Below are 14,932 nucleotides of genomic sequence, written 5' to 3'. Positions count from 1 at the left end.
TCTCAGAAATAAATAAAACACTTTTTAAAAATTAAAAAAAGAAGACATGAGAAAATACTGCCAATGGAGTGCAGTCATCCTGAAGTATAGAATTTATCCCTAGATGTAAAATTTATTATACAGCTTCCTGAAATGTTACAGAATTGGCCCAAGGATATACAGTCCAATACAACCCAACAAAGCCAAGATCCAGACCCCTGCATATATGCATCTTGGTATGTGACAGTCTGACCACACAAGCCATGGAGGAGGATGGACTCATTCATTCATATATGGTGTGGGGGACAATAGGCTATTCATATATGAAAAATCAGATCTGCATCCTTTACCACACATAAAAATAACTTGTGTGGGGATTAAATATCTAAATGTGAAAAGTCAAATCTATACCTTAGGGGAACAAATACAGGAAAATATCTTTATGGCTTCAAGGTAGGGAAGGATTTCTTGAACAAAGCACAAAAAGCAAAAGCTAGATGGGGCGCCTGGGTGGCTCAGTCAGTTAAGCATGCAACTTCAGCTCAGGTCATGATCTCACAGTTCGTGGGTTCGAGCCCCGCATGGGGCTCAGTGCTGACAGCTAGCTCAGACCCTTGAGCCCGTTTCAGATTCTGTGTTTCCCTCTCTCTCTGACCCTTCCCTGTTCATGCTCGCTCGCTCTCTCTCTCTCAGAAATAAATACAAAATTAAAAAAGAAAAAGTAAAAAAGCAAAAGTTAGAAAAACAATCAATTCTACTACAATAAAGGATACATCTTTCAAACAACCAAAGACGCCAGAAACAAAATCAAACGACAAGCCACAGATTGACCAAAGGTCACTATCTAGAACTTTAAGGTACTACTGTACCTTTTATGTACTTTTATGAACAGCTCAAAAATGCATAGAACCACACTCAATGCTCTATGCGTGTGTGTGTGTGCACACATGCGCATGTGAATAGAAATTTACACATGGAATGTACAAAAACAAGGAAAAGAAAGATATATGTGATCACAGTTGTTAGCAGAAAGATAAGGGGATAAGATTGTGGAAGTTTCTATCTAAAGATAACACCTTATCTTTAAAGCAAACCTGAAGCCAAGAAAGAAAAAAATTATGTAAATTTCTCATACTTGTTTCTCTAATTTTTGAGATAGTTATTGTGTTAGGCAAATATTTTAAATCCTTCTCCCTGGATATTTCATGCTGTTACTCTTAAATAACAATTCAATTTGTGGGGTGCCTGGATGGCTCAGTCGATTAAGCATCCAACTTTGGCTCAGGTCATGAACTCACGGTTTGTGGGTTTGGGCCCCGCATCGGGCTCCGTGTTGACAGCTCAGAGCCTGGAGCCTGCTTCTGATTCTGTGTCTCCCTCTCTCTCTGCCCCTCCCCTGCTCACTCTCTGTCCCTTTCTCTTTCAAAAATAAATAAACATTAAAAAAAATAATAATTCAGTTTGTATTTTGAATAGACTCTCTTTGGATAGAACAGATTTTGAAGATATACATAATACATTCAAAAAGTGCCAACGTTCCAAATTCTAAATATATCGAAAGTTATACCATGAAAATATTCCTTCCCATCTCTTTCCCCCCATTAGGAAATCAGAAGACAACCAATGTTACCAATTTCTTTTTTGTTTTTCCTTAATCAAGCAATGAATGTACGTGCGTTTTTTTTCTCTCTTCCTTTTTACATACAGACATGGTAGCTTACTCTTCCCTCTCTTCTGTACCTGCTTGTAACTTGAAAAGCGTTTTGAACCCGCATTAAGAAAAATACCCTCGTCCTGTGTTCCCCCTCCTTCAGAATGCCACTGCATGGGTTTCATGATATGGATGGACCACCCTTGATCTAAACAGTGCATCCCACTGCTCAGGCTTTTGCTGCAATAAAGAACCTCAAACAAACGTCATTTCCCATCGATGTAAGTGGAGTATGATCATTTCTAGAAGTGCAATTGCCAGCCCAAAGGGAATCTGCATCCCAAATGTTGACAGGTATTGCCAAATTGCTTCCAGAAAGGCTGTGCTAATGTACACGTCCCACCAAGGGTTTATAAGAAAATGCTTGCTCCCCGGGGCGCCTGGGTGGCTCAGTCAGTTAAGCATCCAACTTCAGCTCAGGTCATGATCTCCTGGTTTGTGAGTTCAAGCCCCGCGTCGGGCTCTGTGCTGACAGCTCAGAGCCAGGAGCCTGCTTTGGATTCTGTGTCTCCCTCTTTCTCTGCACCATCCCTCTTTCTCTCAAAAATAAATAAAGATTTTAAAAAATTTAAAAAGAGAATGCCTTCTCCCCACTCCTCATCCAATCCTTTCTGATATGAATGTATTTCACATTTGTGTGCCTTTTTTAGCGTGAGACTGAGCATATATTTTAATGGCTGAAAGTATTGCTGAATTTAATCTGTATCAAGCTGTACATTTTTCCATTAGCTTATTACATATTTTTAAAACATTTATTTATTTAAGTAATCTCTACACCCAGCATGAGGCTCAAACTCCCGACCCCCAGAGCAAGAGGTGTGTGTTCCACTAACTGAGCTACCCAGTGCCCTGGCTTATTAGATGTTCTTATTGATTCACAGGTGCTTTCAGGGAAAAGGAAACCTTTAACTTTAATGTGTGCTGAAGATATTTTTTTCCCAATTTGTTCTTTGTCATTTGCCTTTGCTTTTGGTGGGTTTCTGTCATAAAAAACATTGAAAAATTTTATGTATTTTATGTGTGTCGTCTTTCCTTTCTGGCCTTTGTGTTTTGTGACATATTTAGAAAGGTCTTAGACTCTAGGCTTATTTTCTTTTTTTTAGCTCCATGGATTTTTTCTAGAACTTAAAAATATGAGATATTTGATCAATTTGGATTTTATCTTCATATGAGCAGTAAGATAAACTCAACTTTCTATCTTCCATGTAGCTCCGCAGCTGTCCCATGTGATTTTTTGGGTAATCCATCTTTCTACCCTTTAGTCTGAAAAGCTACCTTTATTACATGGTAAAATTCCAACGTGTCTGCTTCTGGATTTCCAACTTGACTCCACTGCTATATCTGGCCATGCTCTAGTACCACTGTTTTTATGACTATTACTTATTAAGATGTTGTCATTAATTATTTTTTCAAAATAAGCACAACCATATAATAAATTAAATATGATTAAGTGATAATAGGAGAAGGTGTCCTAGGATTTTTCCCTCCAAGCAAAGCTTATTTTTTAGGATTCATATCGGAGCTGTTATTTTCATCCATTCTCCTCCTCCACCTCACAGGGGATCCCTTCCGAATTTCACCAATAGCTCTACAGGATCCCACCCTCAAGCCCCAGGTGCAAGGACCTCACCTGGTCCAGGGTCATATAACTTGGGGATGACAGGATGGCGGATGATCACTGGAAATCTTGCCACTGAGGACTTGGACTCCAGACTCACTGGAGGGAGAAATAAGGTCAAGGTGGGCAGTGCCGCGTTTGGCTCACTCTCCACGCTGCCCCAGGAAAGCTGACTTGAAGTAAAGGTCAAAAGGGGCACCTGGGTGGTTCAGTTGGTTGAGCATCCACCTTCAGCTCAGGTCATGATCTCTCAGTTTGTGAGTTTGAGACCCACATCAGGCTCTGTGCTCACAGCTTGGAACCTGGAGCCTGCTTCGGATTCTATGTCTTCCTCTTTCTCTGTACCTCTCCGGCTCTCACTCTGTGTCTCTCCCTCTCTCTCAAAAATAAATAAATGTTAAATTTTTTTTTTTTTATGAAGCAAAGGTCAAGATCTGGTAGAGAATGTCCTGCCTGGGATAAGACTGAGGACCCCATAAAGCTGCCAATATTCTGGCTCCTGAGTTGTTGCCAGTATTCTGGCTCTGGAGCAATCTGCTGACCATCCCCCCCATTTTTAAATTAAGTAAGTTCTATGCCTAACATGGGGCTCGAACTCACGACCCACAGCCCATAACCCCGAGAACAAAAGTCGCATGCTCTACCGACTGAGCCACCCAGGTGCCCCAAAAGAGAAAAGAGCGACTTGAATTCATCCAGAAAGAAACTGGGGCTGTCACCAGCAAGAATTGTTCTCTCAGGGCATTTCTGGGGTGGGGGCAGGAGACTAAGATGGGAGTGGAAGCCAAAGCCACTGTCCCTGGGGCTGGGAGTTCCCCCACATCCCTCTTTCCTGTTAGTGCCCAGAACAAGATACTGATGCACAGACTGCTTCCCTCCCCTCCCGCAGCTGAGAGCTACAGACAGTGGGGAACAGGGCCTGATGGTTTCCGGGTGTACAGTATGAATGATCTTCCCTCACAGAGAGGTACGTGTTCTTGCCTTCCAGTCATCCCATAGGGTCAATGGCAACATGGGGATAATGTGGAGTATAGTAATTGGGAAGTTTAGACACCCAGGGTTGGAAACAGGAGCAAGGAAAGAATCCTAAATGTAGGCAGGCTTCCTGGAGGAGGAAGATTTGGAGAGGGTCCGGTGTTTTCTTCCCCCCACTCCCTAGCATTTCGCCATCCAAGGACAGGCTCTCACCCACATCCACCCTGTGCAGCTGGTACACCGTGCTGCTGTATGTCACGTGCTGGAGGGCGAAATTCAAAAGCTTCCGGTTACTGGTCGAGATGGTCAGTTGCTTCTGGCCTCTGCCCTGCACCACGCTGTCCGGGATGTCAGCAAGGGTGTTCAGTGTCCCCAGAGAAGCTGTCAGGGTGACCTAGGGTAGATGAGGGAGAAAGACTAAATCCAAGGAAAAGCACATACCTGGAACGGCCAGCAGGGGGCAGAGCACATGAGGGAAAGAGGAGGCGCTCCCGGGTGCTCCTGAAAGCTGGGGTCTGGCTCCCCAGCCAGTTGCAGCTCTAACTTCAGCAAAGTAGAATCAAGCACTGGGGCTTGGTGTGTGCAAGGGCCATTGCTCTCTTATCCCTCGGCTTAGAGGATACCATTCTCCCAGATTCCTTCTTACTGCCGCTGGCCACTTCTTTGGACATTAATTGCCTCTTTTTCAATCTGACCTCCAAATGGAGTTTTTCAGGGTTTGGGTCTGTGCCTTTTTCTCTTCCTACTCAACCCATTATAGAAGAGGTGGCTTTACCTCCTCCTATATTTACACTTATTTATTTATTTATTTAGAGAGACAGAGAGAGAGCGAGAGAGCAGGTGCATGAATGGGGGAGGGGCAGAGAAAGGGGAGAGAAAGAATCCCAAGCAGGCTCCACACTTGTTCAGCCACGGAGCCCGACATGGGGCTCGATCCCACAAACCTCGAGCTTATGACCTGAACCAAAACCAAGAGTCTTACACTTAACCAGCTGAGACACCCAGGTGTTCCTAGAGAAGACATCTTTAACTACCATTCATATGCTGATGGATTAAAAACGTATGTCTCCAGGGGCACCTGGGTGGCTCAGTCGGTTAAGTGTCTGACTTCGGCTCAGGTCATGAGCTCACAGTTTGTGGGTTCAAGCCCTGCACCAGGCTCTGTGCTGACAGCTCAGAGCCTGAAGCCTGCTTTGCATTCTGTCTGTCTCTCTCTCTCTCTCTCTCCGCCCCTCCCCCACTCGTGCTGTCTCTGTCTTTCAAAAATAAAAAATTTTTTAATGTGGGTCTCCAGCTCACATCTCTCTGAGACCTAACTGCCTGGCTGGTCGCTCTGCCAGGAAATCCCACAGGCAACTAACTCAAAGTTAAATCTTTGCAGCTGAACTATTGATTTTTCTCTATAAACCTGTTTTCCACTCTCTCCCTACTTCTCCGTGCCTCGTGACTGGCACCTTCATCCATTCAACTGAAGTCCCCGATGGAAGTCATTCCTATTCTGAGGGTCTGTCAGGTCTACCTTCCACATGTGGCTAGGACCGGTCCCCTTCTCTCCATCCCGTTGCTACTCCCTAAAGCTCCTCTCCTCTCCAGCCTCCTCGTCCTCTGTGCCACCAGGCATCTTTTATGAAAGGCACACTGGATTACGTCAAGCCTGCTGTAAACACTTTCGTCAGCCGGCAGGAGTTTTCCGAGATCCAAACTCTACGCACTGAGAAAAGAGCCGTGAATAAAACCAACTCTCCGCCTTCCAGAAGCTTATATTCTAGTGGGGGAGATCAGCAAAAAGTCTATCATGATCCATATAAAATAATTTAGGTACAGAAGGTACGGGAAAGAGGCAGAGGTGGGGTGGGGAGTGCTTTGCTGGGAGGGGGGAAGTGCATCGGAGCATTGAGTAGTTCTGCAGATTTGCTCACTCATCACCCATCCCAACCGCTGGCGTGCAGAGTGGGAAAACTAAAACTACATTTCCCAGACTCCTTTTCAGATTAGGGCTCTGGATGTCATTTGCACCCCACCCATCAGCTATACGTGCGTGCGTGCGAGCTGGATTTGGAGCTGTGTTGAGTGGGGAACGAAAGGCAGGGCACAGAGCGTCTTGCTGGAGCTCACCCTGACAGAGGCAACATGCACAGAAGCCATGGCCGTGGCCGTGGCCGTGGTCACAGCTTCCTCTTGCAGGCAGAAGCAGCAGCATCTGTGATGGCCCAGGTCTTTAGAAATCCTCCTTGGAACTCCAGCTACTGGAGTTCATGAAAATCATGCTTTCTGGAAGTACCCCTTCTCCTCTCCCCACCTTGGACTCATGTCAGATATTTAATCTGGATAAGGGCTCTGTCAAAATCTGAGACCAGCGGCCACTGGGGAAGGGGGCGTAGGTGGTGAGCGGGGCGTGGACAGGATGCCAAGTGCAAAAAGGGGCTGGGAAGGGGACTTGCCTTATAGGAGGGGGCGTCTTGTCCTTCAAACTGGAGACCTGGAGGACACAGATAAAAGGATCAAAAAACACCATTTGAGAGGGTACCAATGGCTCCCTGGTGCTCGCTACCCTCCCGGTGAATCCTACACATCTTTCCAGAATCCCTTCAGGTGTCCCCTCCTATCCAGGGCGTTTGCTGAACACTCCCCTCTCCCTGGGGTTCTGTTAGGGGGTGTCCCATGTCCTCAAATTCCAGTGGTTCTAAAGCCTCCGATGGCCACCGTCAGCACTGGGCGGGGACTGTGAATTAATCCAGCCCTTTCCAGGCGGCTCTGTTACTGAAGGGAAGGTGGCAGTGGATAAGGAATGGATCATCCTTCTACGAGGTTCCGAGAATAGTCAAATTCAGAGAGACAAGGCATTCTACTGAACGGTGGTTGCCAGGGGCAGTGGGGGGAAGGGAGTTAATGTTAAATGGGTACAGAGTTTCAGATGGGGAAGATCAAGTCCTGGAATGATGGGGCGATTGCAGAACAATGAGAATGTACTTAACGGCACAAACGTGTGTGCTTAAAAACGATTCATATGGTAAATGTTAGGATATGCATATTTTACAATAAAAAAAAGAATCATCCAAAATGGCAAATCATCCAAAATGGCAAATCATCCAAAACCATCAAGTCATTTTCAAAATGACTGTTCAAAAACACTAGCAGTTCATCGAAATGTATTTCTTTTAGAATCGATCCCTTTTACCATAATTTGACTAAGTCAAGTTCTAATTCAAATATGACCTCCCTATGTGGCCTTAGATGACTCACCCACGTCATCTGTGAAGTTGGCAAAATGACATTTACCTCACAGCGATGTGGTCCTGAACCAGGGAAGTGTCTAGAAAGCCCCGGTGGAGAGGCGTTGTAACTGACATAGATATTCTTTTCGGTATGCTGTCCCAGGAGATGGGCTCATCTTGGCCTCCTCCCATGATTCAAGGGACACCAAAAAGCCAATGACATCCTGAGAGCCCTGGAGGCACACCGATTTCTGTCCTCTTCTCTGTTACCTCGAGTCCCCTGGGAGGTCACAGTTACTAAGGGTGATACCCAATGGTGGAAACGGTGAAACCAACATTCAGTGAAATCATGCCAAGCTTCCTGCATTGGGCCGCGTAGACAAGAGGTACTCCATACCCGACCGTCCCCTTCCGCTCCCCACTTTTGCTTCAGAGGAGTTAAGAAAGCTGCCCGGCCCGGCTCCGGATGAAGACGAACCTACCTGGGATGGGAACTGTGTGCAGGGGCATCACCTCTACCCCATGGACCGGGTACCCAAAGGGGAGGTTGGGCTGAGCCAGCAGCGGCGGTGAGCGGGGCAGCCCTTCTCTGCAGAGAACAGAACCGGAACAGTTAGCAGCCGCTCTGATGTGCCTCCCTGGTCAGTACTTCATGTGGTGCCCGAGGCCAGAGCTTTGTGCTGCCCTCCTTTACCCCTGCTCTTCCCTCCGGCCCTGAATTCCACAAAGGAATTGAGGCAGTTTACAACAAAGCACAAACGAAATCAAAATCACAACCAGCAAAAAAGGAGGAACAAAATCATCAGACCCTAGGAGCCAACAAGCCAGCCGCGGTAGCCGAATGCCAGGGTCACATGTGAACTTCCTGGTTGCCAGGGTATAAATGGATGGGCAATCAGTACTCTGGTCTTATTAACAAAAGGACAAAGCAAACAACTCCTAAGGCAAATGAACTTTTTCCTGACACTGAACTCAAAAAAGAAAATATATCATAGGAAACGTGATTTGCTGCCTTGATATTTTCAGAGCAAACACTGTGACAATTTTCATATGGTTTTGCTGTTATAACAACCTCAGTCAAGGGCGAGCACATAACAATCCAGGGAGATTGATTCTTTGAGGGACCAAGGCAACATGGTTGAAATGCAGCCTTTAGGGACCCAGTGTAGCCAACGGTATCATTTAGATCACCTGGAAGAAAGATTAGACTACTGTAGCAAATATTTATGAGAACACAAAAAAGAGATAACATTTTAAAATGGAAAATGATGTATCTGGGCAATTAGCGAAGAGAAAATACAAATGGCGAATACATATATGAAATGTGCTCAGCTTCAAAATTAATCAGGGAAATGCAACTTCTAAAACAATGAAATAGGGGCACCTGGCTGGCTGGCTGACAGCACAGAGCCTACTTGGGATTCTCTCTCCCTCTCTCTCTGTCCCTCCCCTGCTCTCATGCTCTCTCTCTCTCTCAAAAAACAGAGCAAGCAGAGAATCCAGGTGGGGGGCGGGGGCGCGGGACCCCCGTCATGCCTCCCCACATCAGACATGTGCTCTCTGGCCGAGGCTAATGTGATCTCCAAATGGGGATTTGCTGGATTCTCTCACATGGCGGAAAGCATGTAAGGTATGAACCATCTCCATTTTATTACCCACCAGAGAGTGGTATAGACATTCACCAGGGGCTGCAGATTCTGGGTTATTTACTCTGCGTGATCACGTTGGCTCTGTGCCACAAAGGAGACAAGGAGACCAAGAAAGTCCCCTTCCTGGAGGATGGGACGCCCATAACTAGAATCCTAGGTCATCTGTCCAGTCACAGAAATGAGGTGAGCTCTGAATACCACCTTCTTTTTTTTTTAATTTTTTCACATTTATTTATTTTGGAGACACAGAGTGAGATGGAGCATGAGTGGGGGAGGCACAGAAAGAGAGGGGAGACACAGAATCCGAAGCAGGCTCCAGTCTCTGAGCTGTCAGCACAGAGCCCGACGCAGGGCTCGAACCTGAGGACCGTGAGATCATGACCTGAGCCGAAGTCAGATGTTTAACCAACGGAGCCACCCAGACGCCCCTGAATGCCACCTTCTTGAACAATCCCTTCTGGAATTCCCAGAATGGGAAGCTGTTCTCCTTGCTAAGACCTCCCCCAGCCCTCCCCCTGACTGGTCCTGTAACACTGAGCTTGAGACTGAACTCCCGAGTTCCACGCTGAGGGTTGCTGGACACATTCCGTGGGCCACAGCCCGTTCACAGTCACTGCGCATGGAGTTGGGGCCCTGTGTCATCACGGCAGCGGCCGGGACGGTGAGGTGGAGGGTGGAAGGGATGCTGACTATATCTCTGTTCCACTGGGCACAGAATCTAGATCAGTTCTGTCTTGTACCTAACTCAGCCCCTTGCCCAGAGGGGGCGACTCCATGAGGCACCTCAAGTCCACGAGGCAGAGGCAAAGAGAGGCCAGGAGACCCAGCATGTTTTTCTTGGGCTAATTGAGAAAGTTCCGAGGTGCTGCTGGGGGGCTGACCTTCTTCCTCCCTGGCTACTTCCACGATGACATGAGACCTGGCTCACGTCCGCCATGATCACTGGGCTCTGCTTGTTTTTGTACCTGTGTTGCCAGGGACCATCCCAAGAGAGCTGGGCATTTCCGCATGCGAAGGAGGGGCAGGTGAGGACGCGGCCCTCCCGGTTTGGAGTCAGCTCCCTCTAATAACCCGGCCCCCTCCAGACCAGCACCCCCTCCTAAGAGCCACCTGCTTCCTGTGCTCTCGATCCCTCTCGGATCTCCCGTCTCACACTTTCCGGCGGCTACAAAGCCCCCTCCCTGCTCTCCCGGGCCCCCCACCATGCACCTTCTGCAATTTGCACCCCGCTGGAAACAGGCACGCCTTCTCTCAGCCAGCAGTCCCTGCACTGCCCTGGGCAGAGACAGAAACCATCCTCCTCCACGAACGCGTTTCCCCTCCCACCGCCCACTCATGCTATAGATGCCCGTTGAGCCCTACTCTGTGTCAGGCACCTCACGTCCCCGACTACGGGGACCTCACAGGCAGTGGCAAAGAGAGACCGGGAGAGCGCGTGGGAGCCACGCCAGCAGGAGGCAAGCAGAGGCTGGTACTGAGCACAGAGCCAGGCGCGGTTTCCGCGTGGCGTGAGAGCTTATCACGTCACGTTATGGTTGTTCATACAGTCTTCTGTCTCTACTTCATGTCTTCTACTGTCCATGGTACCGTTTTAAGCCCTTCCGTGTATCAGTTCCGTGTATCAGTTCATTACAGGCCACAACAACTCTAGGTACTATTGTTGTCCCCATTTTACAGAAGAGGGTAAGCAGCTTGTCCAAGGTCGTCTGGCTGGGTCGCCGAGGACGCACTGTTAACCACAGAGCCCTACGGCTCCTCGCACAGGTAGGTGTGGCCTGGCTTCGAATCCACGCCACGGGCCACCTGTTGTATTATCCACAGACTCTTTGACTTCCAACACTGCCCCTTGTCGGTGCCCCCATCTCTTTTCTGGGGAGTCTTCTATTTGTACGTAGTTTGGGGAGGTAGTGGTTGATTCCCAAAAGCAAACCTGGAGGGGCCCTACTCACCCTTTCTCTTCCTTGACTCATGACTCAGGCTCAGTCAACTAAGCCCCTGGGGACCATTCATCCGGCGGTACAAGGAGCAGTTGCCTTCCACCTGCCCACGCAGCAGGCCTCCTCGCCTTCCTTACCCCTTCCCTACTATGTGCTCTGCCCTGAAAAGCCAGAATCTGACTTTACAAAAGTATCTCAGATACGAACCTGCTGCTTTTAAAAACTGCTCAGTTCTGGGGCGCCTGGGTGGCTCGGCCGGTTAAGCGTCTGACTCTTGATTTAGGTTCAGGTCATGATCCCATGGTTTGTGAGACTGAGCCCTGCGTGGGGTTCTGTGCTGACAGCTCGGAGGCTGCTTGGGATCCTCCCTCTCTCTCCCCTCCCCTCCTCTCTCTCTGCCTCTCCCCCAGTTCTCGTGCTCTTTCTCTCTCTCGAAATAAATACATGAACGTTTACAAAACGGTTCAATTCCTTGCACTACTCAGAAAGCAAAATGCGCACCCTTCTTCCTGGCTTACAATGACTGGTCTCTCTCTGGGTTCATCGGTCACCTGCCCTCCCCTGACCTACAAGGCTCCAATAGCCTTCACCTGCTTTCTTACCTTTGGGCCATTATAAAAGCCGCCCCGCCCACCGCCACCTGCCCCGGCTTTGGGCCCTGCATTAACTCTTCCTTCTGAGATGTTCCTTAACAGGAGATGGTGGGGACTCTTGCCTGATATACAACTCAGAGTTCAAGGTCACTTTCCTTCATCTTCCCATTGAATTTTATGCCTTCAGTAGCACTCTACCACACTAATTTAACTTACACCTCCATAGAGCACTTATAACGATCTAATATTTAGGTGATTGGTGTGTTTTTTAATGAGTTATATATCTCCTCTAAGAGCTGTAAGAATAGGAAACCACAACAATAATAGTAGGTGATATTTTTAGACCCTTTATGAGATAGTAGCTCTTCTTATGTTAACACAATGCTCATTACAAGCCTTCGTAAGCCTGTGAGAGAAGTATCTCTATTGCTCTGTTTCATGTAAAGATACTTAAGTACTGGGAGGTCAAGTAACTTGGCATCCAGCTTGTTCCAGAGTTCAAGTCTCTAATCATGGTTCCATTATTTTTGGGTTTTGTTATAGCATGCTTTCCGCCATAATTCATAAGTGATTGCTGGAAAAAAGGAAAGAAGGAAAAGGAAGGAAGGAAGAAGGAAAGAGGGAGGGAGGGAGGGAGGAAAGAGGGAGGGAGGGAAGAAGAAAGGAAGAGGGAGGGAAGGGGGAGGGAGAAAGAAGAGGGAGAGAGGAAGGAAGGAAGGAAAGAAAGAGGAGGAAGGGAAGAAGAGCAGGACTGTCCAGCCTTCCCGTGCTCCTCCCCATTCTTGGTGCCTCAGTCTGGTCTTTCTACCACCTCTGGTTTTGATGAGGTCCCAACATCCCTCCCCCAAATTCCCACCAGGATCGATCGCTGCTCTCTTCAACCAGCAATCCTGGTCAATACGCCCCAAGTGTGTAATTGCGGGCCTTGCACGCAGCAGAGGGAAAGTACGTCTCAACATACAGATGAATTAATGGTGTGACTTGGTGACACCACAAGGCCACCTGCTGTGAGGACCTGGGTGCATGGAGGCCGTGGCACCCACCACACGGACGCCTCAGACCATCTTCACTTTTTTGCTCGTCTCTTACTAAATGTTCGAGGTGTGCAAAGTTTGTACATCTTCACATATGGACCAGTTTCCTCAGTTCACAGTCTTTGCTTTATTCCTAACAGTCCCCCCCACCCCCCGCCCCCGGGGCTCCTGCAATGGGACCCGCACCCTCAGGACATAGGAGAGATCCAGGAGCCCCCACGGTCTGTATTACCTCCTCTGAAAGTGTTCGAATTCAGCGCGCCTCCTCGCTTTCACCGCAGGGAGTTCACTCTGGCCATAGGCATCCTGAAAGTTATAGCTTCCCTGCATTTGGGGGGCTTCACATTTGCACTGGTTCTTCGGGAACAGCCTAAAACCAGAAAAGGGCTGTGAACACGGGTGGGGGTCGGGGGGGGGGCTTGTGGGCGGGAGAGAACTGGCCATCTAAATCCCAGGATGAATCTCCTTCCCATACCCACACATGCCCTGCTCTAGAATCCCAGCAGGAGCATCTCCCAGAGATGCAGGGGGGAGGGGAGGGGAGGGGATGGAGAAGGGGGAGAAGGTCCCCTCTCTGGAATTATCCCCTGCACCAAATTTCTTTAAACTCGAGTCACATGAATACCAGCGGCATCCTGCCCCTTCCCCCCCCCCCCCCCCCCCCCGCCCCCCCCCCCCCCCAGACCAGCGGGATAGAAAGGCTGCATCTTTCTTACAATTTTGGCCAAACAGGCCCTTCGTAGTTTAAAGGGACTTTGGTCGGTGCAGTGCACCCTNTCCCCCCCCCCCCCCCCCCCCCGCCCCGCCATAAGAGGAGACCAGCGGGATAGAAAGGCTGCATCTTTCTTACAATTTTGGCCAAACAGGCCCTTCGTAGTTTAAAGGGACTTTGGTCGGTGCAGTGCACCCTGCAGACCAAACCCTTTCCTGGGCCCCCCAGCTTGGTTCACTTTAGCAACAGGCACAGGCTCGGGAAGGCAGGGAAGTGACTATAAGTGGGCACAAGAAGGCACAGTAAACCATAGGGTGAGCAATGTAGACATCAGAACAACGTGGACTAACTTGAACCTCACCAGAGATCATCGTAAGTAAAGAGTTTCCTGAGACGTTCCTCGGGCAGAAGCTTCAGTGGCTGGTCAGCCAGAGCAAAATGAGGGGGTCCCTGTTTGGAGGTGAACCACACACTTATCCACAAAAACACAATGCCAAGTACTAAGAGTAAAACTGAAGTCTTGCGGACCCATAGAAATTCACACCTGTTGGAACATGAAAGAAAAATTCTGTGAAAATCTATTTTCTTGAGGGGCGCCTGGGTGGCTCAGTCGGTTGAGCATCCGATTTTGGCTCTGGACATGATCTTGCGGATAGTGAGTTTGAGCCCCACGCCGGGGTCTGTGCTGATGGCTCAGAGCCCGGAACCTGCTTTGGATTCTGTGTCTCCCTCTCTCTCTGCCCCCTCCCCTGCTCATGCTCTGTCTCTCTCTCTCTCAAAAACAAATAAACATTAAAAAAAATAATAATAGGGGCGCCTGGGTGGCTTAGTTGGTTAAGCGTCCAACTTTCACTTAGGTCATGATCTCGTGGTTCGTGAGTTCGAGCCCCGCATCGGGCTCTGTGCTGACTGCCAGCTCAGAGCCTGGAGCCTATTTCAGTCGGTGACTCCCTCTCTCTCTGACCCTCCCCTGCTCACGCTGTCTGTCTCTCTCTCTCTCCTTCCTAGAAATAAAAATAAAACATTAAAAAAAAATTTAAAAAAAAAATAAAATGACATTCAGACAAAGATAGACGTGTTTAAATTAATCAAGTTATAGAATATACACCTTTACTTCTTCGTACTCCTTGTACTCAAGCTCAACCACGTGATCAGACCTGTCTCAGCTTTGGAGCTCTGATTTCACTAAACCTGGTTCCAGCTAAGGACTGGTTTGTGAGTTAGTCATGACAAGGAAGTGTTTCGTGGGACATTACCAATAAAACAGTAAGCAGCCAAATTTGTATCCAATAACTACAAGTGGGCTGCAGTGTTAAAACTACACTCTTTATGCTCTTATGTGGGGACTGGTGAAAATTATACTCATATGAGTCTGCTATTCTGTATTTGAGGAACATTCAAGAAATGGCCAAAATGCAATTTGTAAGGTCAGTGAGAAATAAGGAAACGAGTCAGTCATCCGTGTCAGCTGGTGGCAACCTGTCCCTTCAAGTCACGTAGAGCTTTTTT

At 48.1% G+C, this 14,932-nt stretch overlaps 1 protein-coding gene across 1 annotated transcript in view; it reads right to left on the bottom strand.

The window, feature by feature from the left end:
- B4GALNT2 (beta-1,4-N-acetyl-galactosaminyltransferase 2) overlaps positions 1-14,932 on the bottom strand; it is a 43,553-nt gene that overhangs the window by 23,120 nt on the left and 5,501 nt on the right. Inside the window, exons 3-8 of the mRNA XM_039227799.1 lie at positions 13,785-13,967; positions 12,944-13,081; positions 7,981-8,087; positions 6,725-6,762; positions 4,497-4,677; positions 3,321-3,407 (exon numbers count right to left, since the gene is read on the bottom strand). Coding sequence (XP_039083730.1) covers positions 3,321-3,407; positions 4,497-4,677; positions 6,725-6,762; positions 7,981-8,087; positions 12,944-13,081; positions 13,785-13,967 — 734 coding nt within the window. The remainder of the gene's footprint in view (positions 1-3,320; positions 3,408-4,496; positions 4,678-6,724; positions 6,763-7,980; positions 8,088-12,943; positions 13,082-13,784; positions 13,968-14,932) is intronic.

Source organism: Hyaena hyaena, unplaced genomic scaffold (assembly GCF_003009895.1).
Source record: "Hyaena hyaena isolate Hyena2069 unplaced genomic scaffold, ASM300989v1 scaffold_29, whole genome shotgun sequence".
NCBI lineage: Eukaryota > Metazoa > Chordata > Mammalia > Carnivora > Hyaenidae > Hyaena > Hyaena hyaena.
This window is presented reverse-complemented; position numbering and strand designations above follow the sequence as displayed.